The sequence below is a fragment of the Rosa rugosa genome, chromosome 5 (assembly GCF_958449725.1).
Source record: "Rosa rugosa chromosome 5, drRosRugo1.1, whole genome shotgun sequence".
Taxonomy (NCBI): domain Eukaryota; kingdom Viridiplantae; phylum Streptophyta; class Magnoliopsida; order Rosales; family Rosaceae; genus Rosa; species Rosa rugosa.
In genome coordinates, this window is record NC_084824.1 from 23969099 (window position 1) to 23989700 (window position 20602).

Here is a 20602-nt window from a genome sequence, read left to right on the forward strand (position 1 = left end):
CTTGGAAATGGACTAAACCAATTCCGGGGGAGTTGAAGTACTTTTTGTGTGTGTTTTGTGATCAAAAAAATACTGGTGGCATTTTCAGATTCAACATTTGTTCTTGATCTTTGGTGTTTGAACTTTAAATCCTTGATTTCATTTTATGTTGGTAATTTTGTTGAATCATATGCTTCTAGTACTTCATTTTTTGTGAGTGAATTCATGTTCTTTTGGTTGAATCATAATGTGGTATGTATAAGAGTAAAAACTTACGCCTTATGCGCCTTATGCCTCAAGGCTGCAAGGCTCTCCCGAAAACGCCTCGGGTACGCCTTCAGCGTTTTAAAACATTGCCTGACATATTGAGAGCCTACATCGCTTATGCAAATGGGCGCTTGCTTGTATAGGGCACTACAACAATGAGACTGAGGTGGCATGCCTTTCTGCGGAAAATAATTCACGTTACTATGTTACCGAGATGTTCAAGGACCGGATGGAGGTGCTGTACCCAGTACTCGTCCAGGCTTTTAAAAAGAATGGGTTTTCTGCAGAAGATTGGGTGGAGGAGGACTTGATTGTGGAGAGGAAACCCTTGAAGCCCTTCTCATGGCACGCGCGTAAGTTTTTTTTAGCTTGTCTACCTTGTTTACCATGGGGCATGGGCGGCTAATGATGATGATGATGATCGTGATGAGCCATTATTGACAAGCAAAGGCAAATTAGATTGATTAGGATTGTTGATAATATATAGCGGCTTCAGTAGTTTAGCTGACTCCATGCAGATGTCCGGACATCATTATTATTTATCTGCCTTCAATTACTATTAGGGTTATTATCACAAATGGTACCTGAACTATACCTCAATCTTATCGATGGTACCTGAACTTCAATTTTGATCACAACCAGTACCCGAACTTTTCGATTTCATTTTAAATGGTACCTAGAGCCACCTCCGGTCAATATTCCGTCTAAAAATGGCATGTGAGGCTATCATAGTGATGATTTTGATGATTTTAAGGGTTGCGATCATATATTAGTGATGATTTTTTGGAAATAGACTTGCCTTGAACTTGATTTTTTTTTTTTTTTTTTTTTTTTAGATTTGGCTTTTTTGGCCGGAATAGTGACCGAAGGTGGCCTTAGGTACCATTTAAAATGAAGTCGAAAAGTTCGGGTACTGGTTGTGATCAAAATTGAAGTTCAGGTACCATCGATAAGATTGAGGTATAGTTCAGGTACCATTTGTGATAATAACTCTTACTATTAACTATATATCTGCCTCCAAAGCATTGACGTAATTGCCATAACAGTTTGTAGTATAAAATTAAAAATCAAATTATGAGAAATGGAGCCTCCATTGTTTTTTTTTTCTTTTTCTTCTTATAAGGTAATGGTCTGGCTTATTTATTAATCTGACACCGACCTAACACGGTCGTATGATTTTAATCGACTACAAAAATAAAGATTATCAAAATAATTTTTTTTAAAACAGTACATGAGTTGTTTAAATTCACTGACAATTCTTGCAATAACATTGATGCTCATTAAATGAAATATTACCCTATAATTTCCTCCAATATTTCAGATTCCAATGGCAATTCATTGCAATAGCATCAATGCTTATTGAATGAAATAATACTTTTTAACTTCCTCCAATATTTCAAATTACATGCGCTAAACTTATAGATGATCAACAAACTTCTAAATCAGTCCTCTGCATTCTAGAGCACATAAATTTAAATTAGTGTTTTCCCTATATATCATGCTTATTTCATCTTCTATGGAGAAAGATAACTTCTTATATGCATGAGAACAAACATGAGTCCACAAGCTTCACAATGCGATTATGGTTGTATAAGGGAACATGTATCATTCATATCAGTAGCACTGTTTGTCAGGCATAACAAATTATTTTTAGAATGCTAAATCTGTGAATCACTACTCACTACTAGATTGTGAGCTTCCGCTAAATATCTACAAGGTCAGTTGATCAGTATACAAAAACCTAAGGTCTTTCAGTTCTCACCTAACCTTGAATGAGAATGGAAACAGTGGAATCCCTCACACCTGAGGTGAACCCTATGCTTTCCAAATTATAATGAGGCTGAAATAACAATTTTTAATTGTTGAAGAAGACATAAGAAGATCAAAGTAAAAGTTGGAATTCACAGTTATGGCAAAGATAATTTACCCTGGATGTCAAGAAGTTCAATACTACACAGCTCAGAACTAGAGATGCGAAATGAAACAATATACAGATATTAGATTAGTGAATATGTGGTCGGTCCGATTCATACAACAATGTTTTTCATTTTCTTGCTCTTCATTGTTTATGTACCATTGGCCTTAACTGGACATATATCAGGCTGCCTTACTATGTAAATTTGATCTCTAGCATGATTGTACAAGTCCTGATTTCGATGCCATGTCCATAAAGCATGAGTCTCATTTCTCACCTGAAAGCCACACAGAAATACTGCTCAGCTTATAATCTTTGTGATTTTATGAAACATGTTGCATGGCTTTTATGTATACACAAACATGGAACTGCTTTCAGTAGGCTTCAATGTACTTTTTCACTCAAAACGGCCTCAATAATGACCTTAGCAGTCTATTTGATCACATAACTAGGATTTACTACTTGATGTCTCACTTTTCACCATACAAACTGCACTAGTGGTTCTTAGTTTCTTACCATCCCAAATGCAGTAGTAAACGAAAGACTTTTGCAGCTCATTTGTATCAATTTTCCTTTATCTGCACTCTCAAAGTTTGAGTATTTGTAGCGAAGAGAAAAGGAATTACCTCTAGAAGTCCATGCCCAAAGCTACTTTCTCTATAAGCACTATACTCAGGTTGCTCATCCCAACAGAATTTTCCTGCTGCTGGGCCTGAAGTGAAATTAAATGCACAAAAACATTCCATATTTTGACCAGGCATCATAGATGGTTGCGGGCAGTTTCCAGGTTCATCAGCGTGTGCAATATCCATCATCTCACCGTTACCGCCATCACCAACTGTGATATAAATAGGACCACATGGATCTAAAGTATAGTTGTATACTTGATTTGACCTCTCATATGCATGAACCTGTTGATTTTTTTCCAAACAATCACAACTGTCAAATGTCAAATATACAACCTGGTACTTGCTAGAAATGTAAAATCAAATTCAAGTGTTTCTGCAACAGATAGACAAACCATACAGCAAATGCTAAGGAAATTGCAATGGAGTACCTGTTCCTTTGACCCCATGTTATCCTAAAAATCCTCCGTCTCAAAGATTTTGAGTTTAAGCGAGGACATTGGTTTCAGTTATAGGCAGTTTGTAAGATATATCAGAGATATTCTGTCATTACGAACAGAAGAACTTGGCGTGTTGGGTTTCAACAGCCCATTAGGGAACTTCAGGCCACCTTCAAAGAAACCTTATTTTTGGTTTGATTACCTATATGCTTATCTTACAGTTCATTACCCTGAATGATTATGAAGTGTCACACCCATCTTCAGACAACTTTGTTTAGGATTCACCTCAAGAATAAGACTGGAAAACTGTATGAGCAGATAAGAGGATATTTTTTAAGACAATTCTGAGTTGAAAAGTTCATGCGTGCTGAAATGACCTTTACTTGGACAGAATCTAAGATGTCAATTTCCTGAAGTTTTAATGACTGTAGTCAAAGAATTAGCAGTACGGATGTTGCGATTGGCCTAAGATTTTAGGGACTTAATAAAAAAAAAATTTGTAGTTGAATACTAACAATGAAATCCGAGAAAAAGAGATTTTGACTAACATGAAGGCATGCCTACCAGGAGGCAAAGAAAGATTCTTAAAGGCCTAGGTCAACCTGTTCTGCCTGAACAGAGGAGATCCGATGTAAAGTCATGTTGATTACAGAAATGATAGTGCCATATAGACTACACTCACATGGCCATTGAAGACGATATCAACACCATACTCATAAAGTATGTCTTCCAGCTCAACTCTCATGCACTCCGCTTCTCTGTAATGTGCCGTGTAGGTGCTGTACCATGGTTGGTGCCATGCAGCTACCAACCATGGAGTCACATTTCTGTCAACATTAGCCAGATCTAGCTCCAACCAGTTATACTGGTCCCCTATAAGAGAAAAGTAAGAATCCGACTCCGTGCTAAGTTGTGGCAATGACTGGGACAAGTGAAAAGATGTAAGAAAATAGTTGTAACCTGATTTCTCATAAGATGTGTAGGCACCAAGCATTACAAAGTGTATCCCCCCTGCATTGAAAGAATAGAATAACGAAGATGATGATCCACTCTCTTCCGAGGGGAATGCAAATCGGGAACTGTAAGCAGCAAACATTTGATTTCCAGCCTGTTTCTCAATCTCATGGTCCCCTTCTACTACCATTACTGGAACCTTGGACACTAGAGGCTGCATGTACCTGGTAACAAACTTACCATGATTTGTGTTTTTGAGGTTAGATAACTTTCTACAACAACTGACCATGCGGTTCCTGACAAAATTTAGCAGAGAGAAATTCAATTTCACCTTCCCCAGTAATCCCAACGAGGCTGATAAGTTTGCTCATGAAAGCAATGATCCGCAGTTCCATTTGTAAAATACAGGTTAGCATCACTAACATCCCCCACCAATAAAAGAAGATCAGGATGGTTGATCAACAAATGATCAACTGTTGAGGTGGTGTTATATGTAAGACCTAGGTCCCCCACCACAGCTATTCTGCCAGGATAACTCTCGGGCCCAGATACTGGCATAGTCTGGAAATAAGAAACATCGCTCATTGCTGGAATAGAAGGATCTCCACATTGATACTGATACAGGGTGTTGGGCATCAGACCTGTGAAAAGACATTAGAACTGAAATACCTTAAGAAATCAAAACTTAGTGCTTGAACATACAAACAGAAGTAGGCACATAGAATTGAGCATATGATTTGAAAATTTTATTCATCTTACTTCAAATCAACAATCAGTTTCATATGCTTCTATCTAAAGAACAAACTAAAATTGATATTTGAATGTCAGGTTAGCAAAGTAGTCATTAGTTATATATCTACAATAGAATTTTACCAAAAAATATCCAAACCAATTGCTCGAACTAAGAAACATGAGTACACTTTCAACCAAAAAAAGAGAAACAAAAATATGTTGGGTTATAGCCACAATGGTAGGGGGTGGTATTCCTAAAGCATGAATATCCTCTTTAAGGTATGAAATAAGCAAAGTGCTACTTTAAATGGCAAGTGACTGAACAGTATGGTTGTTGATGGTTAGAAGTCGATGAGCAGCTCTCAAAGCTAGAATTATTCATACTGGTTTGCAAGGAATTCAGCACTGAATCATACCTGTGAGACGAACATGATGTATAATTCCAGAAGTGTAGTTTTGAAGGCCTTCAAGCTCATAAAGCTGATTGTAAACCAGAGAATACCCCGTCGATTGATTAGTCATGGGATATTCATACCTTCCATATACAACAACACTTGCAACAGTGTCCGGATCCAATGGCGTTATGTCATCCCCAATTTGAAATTCCCCTGAAAATTCAATCAAGTTCAAGCAATGTGTTGGTAACCAGGTAGCCTTAGAGAGAGAAAGAAAGCGCCTTCATATAACTACATAATATTTTCTATTTTGGTAACATTCTCATTCTCATTCCAAACAAAGCAACATTCCCATTCCAGAAAAAGAAACATAAGAACCCATAAAATTGGCATCATTCTATTGTAAAGTAACTACAATAAGCCAAATGGAAACAGTTAAAAAAAATCTTGATCTTGAGCAAAAATGACAAACATATATCAAACTCTTCATTGACATCTTTGCATTCCTAAATAAATCTTGGAAGTGATTCCAACTAAAGTTCAAAGCTTTCAATGAGAAAAAGACCTGTGATCCAAGATATCCAAACAGAGTCATGGGTTGCAGAGAGGGAGACAGAGATTTGTTCAGGCTCGAACCCTTTGACGATTCTTCGAACTCGAGGATCAGAGTCTGGCAAGTCAACGGCATTGCCTCGAAAGCTTGTGTCAACTGGGACGGTGACAGGCTTGAAGGGCCCATCAAGTGTGGTTGGAATTTCTCCATGAACAAATGTGAAGAAGTTGAACTGTGGGAGCAGAACCAAGAATAGTGCTACTTCTGTGGCCAATGGGAACAATCCCATTTTTAAATTTATTTGACGGATAGGTAGAAACCCAGAATATAAATTGAAAAATTAGAGAGAAGTAAAAGTGTACAACTGAATGAAACAGTAGAAAAGATGCATTAGTATGGCGAAATGTATGTACCCAAAGAGTCTGCATTGTTTATAATGTTCATCTTCATTGCTGTGTTGCTAGTATGTTTATGTTCAAAACAAATTATTTGTTGTAAGAATTTCTTTTATCTGTTTAAAACTCCTCCTATACAGATTTTGTATATTGGGCAAAAGAAAAAAATAGATTTTTAGGTGATAAATCGATACACGATATCTCAATTGAGTTCAAAAACAAAATTCTAAGAAAACTTTGGTGAAAATGTAGATTTTGCTTTGTGTGTTTTTATCTAGTCCAAAATAAATTAAAAAAGAAAAATCAGATTCATACATGATCTCGTGTGGAATATTTACATAATGATTTTTGAAAATCTATTTTGTACAATGAAAATAGTAAATTAAATTTTTAATTATCAAGATTTGAGAGTTCATTTGGTAGATGTATATGAAAATAAATGCTAAAGACAAAAAATTATAATAGTGTGTTTGTCCATGGTAGCTTAATTTGAGAATGTAGTCATAGCATAAGAGGTGATGGTCATTAGTGATACATTCATCAATCGGTCGTTGGGTCTTCTGTTGGTCGATGATATAGCTAATCGATTAGTAAAATAGTCGATAGACGTGAGAATGTCAGTAAGAAGTAGTTATTGAGTCGTTATAAAGTGGTGGTAGGATTTGTCAATTGGAGGTGAGGTGACCGAATGATAGGTGAGATCGATGATGGATTGATGAGCTTGTCGGTTGTGTGGTTGTAGAGTCGATGAGGAGGTCACCGATTGAATTCGTCGGTTGATCAATCGGTGAAACGCCAATCGATCAATGGTGAGATAACTAGTAAGTTTGTGAGGTTGCCGGTTAAGAAGATAGCTAATAGGTTGAGTGATGGTTTTGAGTTTTGTTGGAGTCTCTATCAATCTACGTATTGCAACCTTCCTCAATTGTACGATGGCGTTGGAACCGAATTTTCCATCCACCCAAAGGAGTTTGGCTTGTACAAAGCGGTGTTGTTATTGCTTGCCTTTTGCTGGCTTCCCACGAGTTCAATGGTGTCCCTATTGAATGTGATGCGGCTGGTTGAGGGTGGGCATTTATTGGGCTAGCTAGGCTCTTCTCGAGGCTGCTACACAAGATTTTTTTAATTTTTTTTTTTTTTACACCGATTGTGTTTGAGATTTGATCTGAGGGTGCACAGTGGCCTTGTGAGTTGGGCTCTCATTTTGTCTTCTATTGGACATTAAAATTTTCACCTGGCCCATATACTTTTGGTACGTATTTGGCATATCCTTTTAGGATCTTTTGATAGATGACTTGAGTTTCCCTCTTGCACAGATAACGAAAAGAAAGAAGCCCAACTATATTGATTATTTTTCAAGACGAAACCTACTAATTCTAGAGATGACCTTCATTGCATCCATGACTACAAGACGTCAAGACTAACATTAGTTTTGTCGTTGAAGGACAGGAAACCATCTCAAAAACTTGAGAAAGTAAGGAAAAAAAAAAAACTTTGTGGCCAACCATTTATATATAGTTGGAAGATTGAATACCTGTAGAGCTTTTGACCATCACTCATTCATGAGAGCTTTTCATTCGATGTGGCATCTGAATGAAACACTCAATATTCAGGAAAGGATGAATGGGAGATTTTTGTTCATTTTTAGTGAAGTCGGCGACATCGAAAAGTTTAAGGGGGGAGAGCCATGTTGTTTTAACCGTGCTCATGTAGTGCTTAATGATTACAATGGTTTCTCTCTGATTCATGAGGTCCTGCTAAATCACGTTTGAATTTGATCCGCATTCATAGTTTGTTGTTGGCGTATGTAACTCCTCCAACTGTTTCTCTAATTAGAGAGACACTAAGGGTGATGGAGGTTGAGATGGTCGGGTTCAAGTCTATGTAGAACTGTTGTTTGCGGGATTCGGTGTGACTGGCATGACGGTTTGGGGTTTTTCTTAATGAGTCCTTGACCAAAAGCACTAAAATGAGCCAAACTTTTCTCACTTACCCCAACAACAGTTTTTTATTCCCACATACACAATTTCACATAAAATTATAATTTTACCCTCAATCCAATTAAAGATTTACAACCAATGTCACTCTGTCTCCTCTCTCTCTCTCTCTCTCTCTCTCTCTCTCTCTCTCTCTCCCGTCCTTGTCACGCCGGCGTCGATGCCGCGGAAGAGACCGGCCGGGGCCCTTCGAGCTTCAGAAATAGAGCCCAGTCATCGACGACGAGGTTGATGTCGGGGATGCGAGCAACGAGGCCATCGGAGAAGTCGTGGCCCTGGTGTTCGATGGCAAAGACTGCAAAGTCGGTTTTGGCGAAGTGGTCTCCCCACCGGATCTCCGCCTCCTCATCGAACGTCGTTTCCCGCTCCCGTAAAATCTCCGATGACGTCGTTCTCCTTCTCTCCTCAATCTCCAGCAGCCCCGCCAACCAAGATAGGCCAAGTTATGAAGCAGATGAGCGCCACCACTAAAGAGGCGAGGAGAAGCGGGAGTTGCTGGCCTCACTCACCTCACTCTCCAGCCACAATCGGAACCGGTAAGGTCGCCTGTTGTTTGGGCCTCGCCGATCACGAAATCAAAGTCGGGTGTTTTGATTTTTTTTTTGGCAAATAATAACTTTTTTTTTTATCTAGTGGCAAATAATAACCTGGGTGTTTTATTTCTGATGGCTGCGCTCTCCTTTTCTTTTTCTTTAATTATCTATTGTATGGAATTGCAACAACTAGTATTGGAGAATCTTTGAAGATTGGAGCCTACTCATCCTCCATATAGTCCATACCTTGACTTGTTTTTTTATGATTGAGCTGCAACCCTCTTGCTTTCCTTTTTTTTTTTTTTTTTTTTTTTTAACTTTTTAGGTAAAATAGGGGGCAGAAGGTCCAAAAGGAAAGAAAAAAAGAAGGAAAAAAAAAGTTTTATCTGGGGCAATAGGTGTCTATTAGGGAGCAATACACGTCTACTGGGGGGTAATAGACGTTTTGAATTGATGTAATCTCTTCTTTTTTTTTCTTTATCAAAGTTTTATTTGTGTAATTTTAGAAAGATTAGTTACCATTTCAATAATTGAAACATCTATTGGAGAGCAATATACGTCTATTGGGGGGCAATAGACCTTTATTGCCCCTCTATTAGACGGCAATAGACGTCTATTGGGGGCAATAGAGGTTTCTAGAAAAGTCATGTGGGCGGCGGCCGGTGACCGGATTCTGACGGCCAGCGAAGTGTCATATGGTTTCTCTCTCTCTCTCTAAGTAACAAAGGGGTGAGAGTAAAATGGTATTAAAAAAAATAAAAAACAAAAAAAAACTTTAATTGGGTATTGGGAAATACCCTCTTAGAGTGTTTTGGGTAAGAGAGAATTAAAAAAACCTAATGGGGTAAGTGGGAAAAAAATCCCTAGAAATGGGGTAAATGGACAAAAACCCTTTCTTAATGAACCCTAGCCCTAACTTTCCAGTATGAAAGGATGGTAGGCAAGTGCAGGGATTGCACATCTCAAAATCATGTTAGGGTACCATGTTCACAACATGCCCAACAAGACAAAGTGGAAGTGACGCCGGAGTCTCAAGTAATGGTTCTAAAACCTTCTTCTTCTTTGTTGTCGTTGGTGTTTAGAGAAAATAGGTCTTTTCTTCCCTATTCCCGTAGTAAAGTAACCCGATGTGTAACTTTGGAGAAAAGAGGTTTGTGGTGATTAAATAAATGAAGGCAAAATAGGTCATGAATGTTTGGCTTCGGCCTAGTTTGGGCTAGCAAATAGTCTCTTTTTGCTAGTGTGATTGCATGAGCGTGCCAACACCGTGGGGTGTAGTCGTCAGGGCGTCTTTTGACTTGACTTCTTTTCAAACGCTATGGACGAGGAGAGCACCAACCTCATCACAAGGTTCTTTCTTCTGCCTTACTGATAAAGACTTTTGTTGTGATCTCTTGCATCACCGGATCGATACTTAATTTTGTAGACTAAGCAGAGCAATCACCGGGAAGTAGGAGAAAGCACAGATTTTGCTAAAGCATGATTTTAGTGTCACTGGGTTGCTAAGGCGTGACCCTGGCTTCGCTGGTTTCAACTAGGTTGAAGGTAAGTTTGCTCTAGGGAGACTTTGGATAATCTACGCGATTAGTTGATTGAGAGGTTGTGTTTTTTTACCCTTGAAACCTAGTCTTTATACCTAGGGTTTCTCCGGTTCCTTGCCATATAAAGATTTTTGAATGAAGATTCTTAATTGGTTTCTGCTACTGAATCCTATAAGGGCTCGTTTTCCTCATGGACTCTAGAATGGGCGAAGCTGAAACCCAAAACCATAGTAGACTTAGTTTTTGGGCAGCAGGGATCGGCCCGCCACGCTCAATTCTTTGAAGGATATTGCTAAAAATACTTTTGGGCTCAAACAATGGTGACCAAGGAGAGGCCACAAATTGCGGGTGTGGGGCAGAGCCGAAAAGAAGATATGGTGGTGGACCCCAAATGAAGTCGATTTGCATTGGAGTTGGTTTTGTTGAAGCTGGTTGCAGAGGATTTTGGGATGACTTAGAATGAAGATGATTGGTGGAAGATTGCGGTAACAGGGAACAAAATAAAGCAGGTGGAGCTGGGAAGCGACCGACATATTCCTTGTGCTTCTAGCTTCTCTCTATATAAGAACGATGGGTTCCGAGGTGTGAAGTGGGAGAGAAGGGATTTCATAATTGGATTGGGGTTTTGAATAAGACAACCTTTTCATTTTTTTTCTTTTTCATATTGAAAAAGTAATAAGAACGAGGGGTGTTAAGCTTTTTATCATCCTGGCGTCGAGCTATTTTTCAGTAGGACCTCCCCTACAGTATCGTCATCGCAGTAGAGTTTAACCACCAAGTTCGGGATGGATTGGTGTGGTTCCTCTACACCTAGGACAACAAAATATCGAACCATGAACGAAGAAAGGCATGAGACCTTGTGCTTCTACTTCCTCATATCTCCTATTCTCTTCAGGAAAGAGGGGATAGAAGGTTTAGAAAGGTGGGGTTCACTGTTTGGACTGTTATACTGCGTGTTAGACTCTTAGGTGGTATGAATGATGCGTGCATTGATGTGTACCATTTAGTTTTCCCTGAAGTTGTATAGCTAGTCGAAAAAGATTTTTTTATTTTTGTTTTATTGTTCATCAGGAATCACTGTGCACTTAGTTCTATAATGGAATTACTTGTTAGAGTTTTCTTTCCCGTTTAGGCCGAATAGATATAACATTGTATTGCTGTGGGGACTTTAGTGTAAATATTTTCCTCGCAGTGACTCAATGACGTTGTGCTGACATATGAAATATTTATCTCCCTTAAAAAAAAAAAAAAAAAAAAAAAAAAAAAAAAAAAAAAAAAAACCCGGCTCGCCGACTAGTGAAGTACAAATATTGTGAAGACTTCTAGATTAAGAGTTCTAGTTAAATTTAGGGTCTTTCTAAATGTACCCAGCAAATATCTAAGTATACCCAGCATATTTTTCACACCCAGTTAATTTCCAATAATACCCTTGTTTGTAATTAAACCTGGAAAAACCTATTACACCCAGCAAACCCTAAATTATTATTGAAGATAAACTCCACAAGTCCACAACAAATCCTTCGTTCTTCTCAAATGTTGACGAGGAACAAGTCTCGAAAAACAAGACTTCCTCAGCTCCAGTTGTAGTTGATGAGAACAAGTCCAACACCAAATCGTCTTGTGCAGGAATAACATGGAGCAAAGACGATGAGATTGTTATTTTGGGCGATCTTATCTTGTTTCAGGGAGACGCGAGAGAATATAAGTAAGAACTTTTATGCAATACATAAAGAATCACCTCAACCGTGGAGATTTGAACCAAGTAAAGGAGAAAGTAATCCTTAAGTGAAATACATGGGGATGCAGAATCAAACTTTTTTTTTTTTTGGTGCTTTGAGACTTTCCAGAAGGAGCGTTCCCATGAGATGAAGGTATTGAAATTGTCCAAAGCATATTGGGTACGTACGTCATACTTAATTATCATATGTTTGTCGCTGATGCATTAACTAATAATTGTTTGTTAAGTAGCAGGGTACATTTGATGTTGCTGATGATGACAAATTAAGCAAGGGGAAGGAGCAGGAACAGGTGGAAACTGATGGCCAAACAATAGTAGTGCAGTTGGTCGACAATGAGAAGATGAATGCTGTTGATCAGAGCAAGTCGAAGATTAGTGGAATTCTTGAGTTTGGGACTGGTTATGCATCCGTGTTAATTTAGAATCTTAGAAGAACGAAGGATTTGCTGGGTATATTATTCTTCATTCTAATAAGGTTTTGCTGGGTGTAATGAGTTTTGTTTTGAATTAAAAATAAGGGTATTATTGGAAACTTGTTAGGTGTAATTAGAAATTCTATGATTTTATTGGGTGTAAAAAATATGCTAGGTATTACTTAGATATTTGCTTGGTACATTTAGAAATACCATAAATTTATTTTTCCGTTATAAGAGTTTTTATATTGCCCAGTACCATTTGGTTTAGTGGCATAAGTCTCCCCGTTGTAAGTGGGAGGTCAAAAGACTAGTTATTGATATGATAAAAAAAAGAAAAAGAGTTTTTATATTTACTTTCAAGTCCTTATTGCACTTGTGAGATTACTCATTACGTGTAGTTTGTGTTTTAGCCCAAATTCAAGCCGTCAAACAATTTGATTCTTATCGTTATTCCAATCTGACATCTATTTTACATTATTTTTTCTTTATCAGCTTAATTTTTGCAATCTAGTATTTCGTTTACAAACTCTGGTTGAAATGAGCTAATTAAAGACGAGCAAAATATCAATCAAAATATGAATGCAAATCAACTTTATCTATAGGAAACACATTGTCATATAAATAGAATACCAATTCTCGATAATAGTAGATTAACTCCCTGCAATTGTAAACTAATTTGAGATCGGAATGAATATCAATGCACGACTTCAGTCTATCATTATAATTATACATTAATACACCATAGACGAATCCTTAAACCAGTTTATAGTCGTAACCATGTCAACTTCTGTCTTTTATTGAGTTGTTCACATTTTGATTTTTGAGGACCAGATTGGAACATTATAAAATCTAGGGACCAAAATGCCACAACGGTAAGGTAACAGAGGCGGAACACAAAAGTTAAACTCTTGGTCGGTCGTCCATTTTAACAGTTACCTCTTCTTCTAGCTTCTTGCTGTCCTAAAATCCAGGAAAGCAGAGAGCAGACCCAAATCTAGACTCCCCAACAAGAACAAAGCTTGCGGCGGATCAATTCGGAGATCTGGGAAAGCTCCGAAGATTACATATCATATCATCCAGTTGATTCAAGAAAGTAGAGAAAGATGAATATATTCAGATTAGCGGGAGATATGACGCATTTGGCCAGTGTTCTGGTTTTGCTTCTCAAGATCCACACTATCAAGTCATGTGCTGGTCAGTCTGCTCTTGTCTTATTTCCACTTGCTGTTATTTTAGTTCCCATTTGGGTTGTGGTTTATGGGTTTTGATTTGTGAAGAAAGAGTTTACTTCCATTGAGCTTAAAGTTATAAGATTTGTGGTTGAATTTTGTTGCGTGATTGGATAGAATGTGTTGGGGATTGAGTGGGGTGTTCCAAGATAGTTTATGGATATGGATGTGCCGAAAAGTGTGGTAATTTTTGCAATTGGCATTGTCTTGACTTCCCTTTTGGAAGATGTCAATTTGGGTTTAGGTTTTACTTGGTGGGGAAGAAGTGTTTTTTTAAGTTTACGTTTATCTCTAGTGATGCTGTATTGAAGGAGTTTCTATATGTTTGGGAGGAGGGTGGTAATGCAAAGGTGGGAGAGGTAATGGGGTTGGTTTGTAAAGTCAGAACTAATAGTTAAGATGTGCCAGTACACTGGCTACATGGGTGATAAATGGTTTCAGAACCTTTCTTTGTTTTTGGGATAAGTGAAAGAGTTAACTGAAAATGGGCATTGGAGCTTATGATTATCAGGGGGTTAGTGGGAATTTTCAAGGTCATGGTTTGCTTCTGTGTAACCTACCCAGCTATTTGCTGGTGTTTCCTTCCTCCTAAAGGTTGTAGGGTTGGGAGGGGGACCCAGTTTCGAGTCTGGGCTGGCAAAGCTGGTTTGGGTGTAGCCATGAAACACTTGAATGTAGTACATAAGTTGGAAAGTGATTCTTTCCGTGAAAGACAAATTATGTAGTACAGTTAAAATGAGTTGAGTAACTGAGCAGAAAGAGAACATTGATAGAATTATAATCACGTTTAATGGGATACTGGAAATACATGTATCCTAAAATAGGGGACCAAAATGAGAAGTTCTGTCATTTGCTTGATAAAACAGCATTCTCCTAGGGATTTCTCTGATTCAGGCTGATATTATTGATAGAAGGAAGAAAAGAAAAAGAAAAGAAAAAAAATAAAAAGAAGCGAAAGGCTGCCAAAACAAGTGCAAAGATAAAGGCTGCCAATGATGCCCGCGAGGGTCATTAGATGGTTGCGGGACATTCTACGTCTACCCACTTTTAGCAGTTCTGCATTCTTTTTTTTTTTGGGTTGTTGTTGTTGTTGTTTCTGTTCTAACTTTGATTTTCTCTTAATACACTTGAACTTTTACTGCAAGGACCTTGAGGTCTCTTCAGTTGTTCAAGTGTTTGATCAATTTATAAGTCAGATTGTATATTGCTATTTTAGATTGTCCATGTAGATTCATACCTAGTTATGTTTCTATCAATCGCGTTTTGGCAGAACTGTCTTAGAGGTGACATCTGCAAGTTTAAAAAATGGGGACATCCACCTTGCACCTTGACATCCAATGATCGGACCCGTCCATTTTAGGTCTCATCTTTCCATGATCATTATTGCCAAAAATTTTCCAAACTGGAAAATCATGTTGCCATTAGATTATCGTTGTCACAGTTCAGTATAGATGACACTGTGGTTTCCGATTTTGGCTGATTGTTCTGCAGGAGTGATCCTCGCAGAGGTAACTAAAGAATGAATGGTTCTGACCTTTGAACTATACTGCAGGGCTGACATCTGCATTTTCAAATTTTGGATGTGCACTCTAAAACGATTTTCCTTGTTATATTACTAATTCTTAAGAGATTTTGACACATTTGATATTGCCATCCAACAAAAATTGGAAGATAGTTGGTTCTTAATTCAAAAACTCAGAGTTTTGAAAGAATACCACAGGCACTTTGAAGTAAATGTGGTGTATATATGACTCTTGGAAGTTTTTTGTATGAGATTCCCCAATGTGATACCAAGAATATATAAGTCTCAGAATTCAAATTGCTACACAATAAACACATAAACTGTCTGTATGTAAAACTGTTGGGTTTTGTTATTACTATCCGCTTCATGTTAGGTTGGGTTTTATTACATGTGCCTGCTTGGAACTCATGTTTTCTCTGAACTGAATAAAATTTTGACTTCCCTCGGTTTATGCAGGCGTGTCCTTGAAGACTCAAGAACTCTATGCTCTTGTCTTTGCTACCCGCTATTTGGATATTTTTGTTAGCTTCTACTCAGTATATAATACCTTGATGAAGTTGATATTCTTGGGTAGCTCTTTCTCAATTGTTTGGTATATACGGCACCACAGGATTGTTCGTAGATCATATGATAAAGACCAAGACACATTTCGCCATCTTTTTCTGTTACTCCCATGCCTGCTTTTGGCCCTGGTCATCAATGAGAAATTCACTTTTAGAGAGGTATCAGTTGAATTCCATTTTGTGATTTTGGTGTTGTTCATATCCTATTAGGAGCATGTAACCAGATTACTATTTTCAGTAAAATTATCCATGGAGGGCATATACTGTGAGGATCACGTTGTTCAATTACTTGTGTGATCTAACTAAATTGATTGATCAGGTGATGTGGGCTTTTTCCATATATTTGGAAGCAGTCGCCATACTTCCTCAGCTGGTGCTGTTGCAAAGGACAAGAAATATTGACAACCTAACAGGGCAATATGTACTCCTCCTCGGGTAATTACTCCTTTTAAAAGTTTTTGTTTTTGAATTCTAGAAGTACCGATATTCAGCTAGCAAGAATTTGCATGTGTATTTTCAAAATATCAACTGTTATTTCCATCATCATTTACCTGTTCATGCTATTCTTTTTCTGCTTGTTAGTTTGTTTCCCCTTTGCTTAGACTATATAATTATAAATATGCAATTGGAATTACCCCTTTCTCTTGGATATGCAATTGGATAAATTACCCTTTCTCTTCTACTGCAACCCTTGGTTATGTTCTTCTGTTTATCATGTTCCTGTAGTATTTTTTTTTTTGCTCTATGCGAGTGTCACCGGTTCAGATGAAACAGCAATATCAGAGCACAGAATAGTAATTTTTTGTCAGTGTTGTTGATGTCTAATCTTATTACTTTGCCTCTCAATATCTTATTCCATATTCTTGTATGAAAAAGGAAAAGAAAAAAAAAGATTTTTGACAACAGTGGGCGTATCATTAAGCTATTGACAAAATTCTAAAGAAACAAGGTTTATTCGACCCTTCAACTCTTATAGTATTATATAGATCTTGAAAGCAATGGTAGTTTCACAGATTGAGTTCTATGATACTTGCTGTTATTAAATATATGGTTATTTTCTCTGATTATTATTAAGAATACCGAACCATTTTCTAAAGATGTAGACTAACCTAAGTTGGTAAGCTAAAAGCATAGAAGTAACTGACTTTGATGGGAGAGAAGCAAAATGCTATTTCCCATTGTTTATCCTATTGTATAAAATAAATCTCCAATAAATCTCCTCCCATTTGGTCGAGGAGCCTTCCCCTCCTGAGTACCACCCTTGCACCTTTTGACCTTGAAAATCAGTCCAGGAAGCTGAACCGCCAAGGCTAGAAAGTGGGCTGAGAGCAGCAAAGCAATTTAATAATCAGAAACTGAGTTTATATATTTATAATGATTTGATTGCCATTCATGATCACCATTTCCAACTTGATCTTAAACTGAACTGTCTGTTGTGTTCAATCTAAAAGAGGTTCGAGGCTACAAGATCTTGATTTCTTGAGTTGGTTCAAGTTAGTGATGTGTCTGGATCATATTGCTTGATGACTATTTCTGTTTTCAATACTTTTTGACTGGTGTGGCTGAAAGACTTAAGAAAAGGTATTATAGCCAGGTAGACAGGTTAACCTTGTCACTCTTTGCAGAGCTTGCGCCTATGTAGTCTCTGCAAATATACTACTCTTGTGTAGTATATTACATTAAATTATGTATGCAAAGCAGATCCAATCTCAACTATCACATCGTTTATCTGTGATACTAAAAAGATATGAGATTCTATGGCTGCCTGAAAGAGTGAACATTTTTTCAAGTTAGTGAGCAAGTGAAGTTTAGCTGTCTTGAGGTAAAGGGGTACAATCTTCACTATGGTTTTATACTGAGTTTAGTAATCAATTACAATGAGATTGGGACGAGATGAGATTTTGTAGGTACTTGAAAATGTCAGCAAAAATTCCATTGAAGTTTGAATTGTTTATTTATTGTTTGGAGGAGGGAGTGGGCATTTCACTTGGAACTGTTGTATACTTTTCAAAAGACATACCTGGCATATGTTTTTGCCACAGAGATCCAGCAGATCTAGATCTCTTATAACCCACACTGCATCTCTAAGCTGGCACCTCCTGCTATGCATATGTTTGTCACTCTACCTCTTTATGATGAAACTCTTCCAAGTAAATGGAATTGCAGTCACGAGCTCAGAGATAGATTTATGAGCTTCATTTTATTAGTACTTTTCTTTTCTTTAATCATAAAAGTCCAAAGTTCATGTGAAAGCTTCTTGGTTTTAGGATGGTTCTGAAACTTTAGGGAGTATATCGGATTCTATAAGCATTCTACATTTTGCCATTAAAATATATTTTTATTCTTGTCTAAGCTTAAATAGGTTGAAATTGTGGGAGGAGTTAGTGTTAGCATCTTAATTTTTGTTTTCTTAATGCAGGGCATATCGAGCATTGTACATATTGAACTGGATTTACCGCTACTTTACTGAGGATCACTATGTCCACTGGATAAGTATGACTATCTTTCTGATGAATTCAAGTGCACAGAATATTTCCATGTGAATGCTCTGTGTTCATGCATTATTAAAACATCAGTTTTCATCATTTCTGTCATACATCTTAAATATGCACATTTTTGTTAGTAATTTCTTTTTTGTGGGCTGAATATGAACATCTCAATCAAATCCATGTTCTGCTCCTGCAGCTTGGGTAGCAGGGATAATCCAGACCTTACTCTATGCTGATTTCTTCTACTATTACTTCCAGAGGTAGATTATTTATCTTTTTCATTTTTTGTATCACAAACAATAATGATAAAATTGTACAAGTTGGTAACTTCATTTTGGTATTCTGCAGTTGGAAGAACAATGTAAAGCTCGAGCTGCCAGCTTGAAAATGCAGTTTACATGAATGGGTTGCAATAGGATACTTGAATCTCTGTTAGTTTTAGATCATTCTCTTCTTTTCCTTGAATTTGTGGTATCAATTTGGACTCGTGGACTTTGTCATCGGACTGGTACTGGGCACCATAACATTGTAGCAGACTAGATGTTATAGTTCTAGTACATTTCATACAGTCTACCAAAATGCTTGTAGAAAATCTGTAATCTGAATGGGGAGTATTGTATTCAATTCTTTTTTTCTTTTTTTGAAACGTATTGTATTCAATTCTTTGTCTTGCCAAATTCTGTCAAAATATACGGAAAAATTTGAAGTTGGTGACGTTTGCACAACCAATTCCACAACAAATGTGATGGGTAAATATGGTTCAGATAGTTTTAGGGGTGAGTGTCATTTTAGCTAATCGAGGAATATCAATATCCTCCAAAGAGAGTATTCTACTTACAACGGCCAATTGCGTAATTCCACTGCTCTAAATTGACTACTTTGTTTTTCTCTACTAAATATTTCCAAATTGTCAACCCTAACATCAAATTTGCCTGACAACTGACGGTGCTAATTGAATTCCTAACCCAAGCAACGCCATATTGTCGACTAGTGCTCCAGAAAATCATCAAAGTCGCTTACGAGATTTTCATTGGCTCGAACATAGTCATCCATCATGTTCAGAAACTCCGTCAAGTCCAGAACTCCCTTACAATAGAGGTAGAATTGCTTCAGAACATGGAGTAGGAGTTGTTCTGTGTATTATTTTTACTATTATTGGATGTTTATCATTTTCCGTTTAGTACCAAAGATTAAAACTGTAATAATATAATTAATATGTGGAATACAAAAGATATGGCTAACCTAAAGAATCCAAAAGAATAAGGAACATAAAAAGAAAAGAAAAAGGAAAAAAAAAAACCCTAAGAATCCAAGTCGTAGAAGACAATAGTACACTAACTGGATTTGCATAGAGATCTCAAGTCAGATCTGTTCCCTGATTCCTCACATCTCTCCAAAAAATCATCGAATCTAAACATGAGACGTTCGTTTTCTCGAACCTTATCATCAACTAAGTTTAGAAACTCAGTCAAATCTAGAACTCCCTTGCTATACATGTAGAGTTGCTTTAGAAATTCAAGATACTTATCTGAATCCTTAAGAATATCTTGAACTTTGTCGCAGAAATAAAACCCTCTTTTGATCATTCTCTTTCTGGATTTCTCCTGCACACGCTTGAATTCTTTCTCGGCAATTCTGGGCTTCTTCTCACTTTCTTCTGAATTTGGTATGCGGATGAAGGTGTCTCCGATTAGGTTGGTTTTCATCTTGAAACTTTTCTTCCCTTTCACAGAATTTTCTGGGCAAGAATATATATATGCGACTGGTTGGGAGAGAGAGACTAGAAGGGAACTAGGGTTTCTGAATTTTGATGAAGAGAAAAGGGTACTATTTATAACAGTCCCTAGTCTTCCTAACCCCTGAAAGGAATGAATTCTTTTCCCATTCCTATTAGGAGTTTACTCAAATGTAAGATTAAAAACTTCTTTCCCTGAAACCTTTCCTTTTTCTCCCTATTTAATATCTGTATAAGCAAAACCAAAAAAGCTTGATTTCATGGAACCTTCAAAACCAAGCAAGTAGATAGAACATAGCTCGGTGGTTCTTAAGAAGAAAGAGCTCTTGACCAATGCCCAAATTTAGCCCAACAAATGCCTATTTACTCCACTAAAAGATTTGTATGCCCACTTATCTCATTTAAAAGTAAAAAGACAAGTTTGGCGTAAAAAAGTAATCAAAAACTTTGCCAGACTCTGGTTGCTGGAATCTGGTCACCAGTGACTGAAGGTCTCCAAAAAAGTCATCGGAAATCTTATAGGTCACCGAAGACCTTTATTACCACCAATAAAACTGGACTCCGATCACCGGTAGCTAGACTC

General features: G+C 37.4%; 2 protein-coding genes across 2 annotated transcripts; one reads left to right on the forward strand and one right to left on the reverse strand.

The window, feature by feature from the left end:
• Positions 1-2087: 2087 nt before the first annotated feature.
• On the reverse strand, positions 2088-6249 carry LOC133709675 (purple acid phosphatase 15-like). Its single transcript, XM_062135490.1, has 7 exons — positions 5874-6249; positions 5330-5521; positions 4513-4822; positions 4188-4405; positions 3910-4100; positions 2788-3072; positions 2088-2438 (listed from the first exon to the last, which is right to left on the reverse strand). The coding sequence occupies exons 1-7, from the start codon at positions 6148-6150 to the stop codon at positions 2313-2315; spliced, it is 1599 nt and encodes a 532-aa protein (XP_061991474.1). The 5' UTR covers positions 6151-6249; the 3' UTR covers positions 2088-2312.
• A 7090-nt stretch (positions 6250-13339) lies between these two features.
• On the forward strand, positions 13340-19000 carry LOC133712499 (ER lumen protein-retaining receptor). The gene is made up of 6 exons (XM_062138609.1): positions 13340-13675; positions 15689-15954; positions 16115-16230; positions 18215-18288; positions 18481-18544; positions 18633-19000. The coding sequence occupies exons 1-6, from the start codon at positions 13585-13587 to the stop codon at positions 18667-18669; spliced, it is 648 nt and encodes a 215-aa protein (XP_061994593.1). The 5' UTR covers positions 13340-13584; the 3' UTR covers positions 18670-19000.
• Positions 19001-20602: the final 1602 nt, after the last annotated feature.

Excerpts from the sequence above, each read along its gene's own strand:
- LOC133709675 (XM_062135490.1), bottom strand. The coding sequence starts at position 6,150 with ATGGGATTGTTCCCATTGGCCACAGAAGTAGCACTATTCTTGGTTCTG. Across the intron at positions 4,406-4,512 it reads CGTTGGGATTACTGGGGAAG|GTACATGCAGCCTCTAGTGT; the intron begins GTGAAATTGAAT and ends GTTTGTTACCAG. Across the intron at positions 3,073-3,909 it reads ATATCGTCTTCAATGGCCAT|GTTCATGCATATGAGAGGTC; the intron begins GTGAGTGTAGTC and ends AAAAATCAACAG.
- LOC133712499 (XM_062138609.1), top strand. The coding sequence starts at position 13,585 with ATGAATATATTCAGATTAGCGGGAGATATGACGCATTTGGCCAGTGTT. Across the intron at positions 13,676-15,688 it reads CACTATCAAGTCATGTGCTG|GCGTGTCCTTGAAGACTCAA; the intron begins GTCAGTCTGCTC and ends CGGTTTATGCAG. Across the intron at positions 15,955-16,114 it reads AGAAATTCACTTTTAGAGAG|GTGATGTGGGCTTTTTCCAT; the intron begins GTATCAGTTGAA and ends TTGATTGATCAG.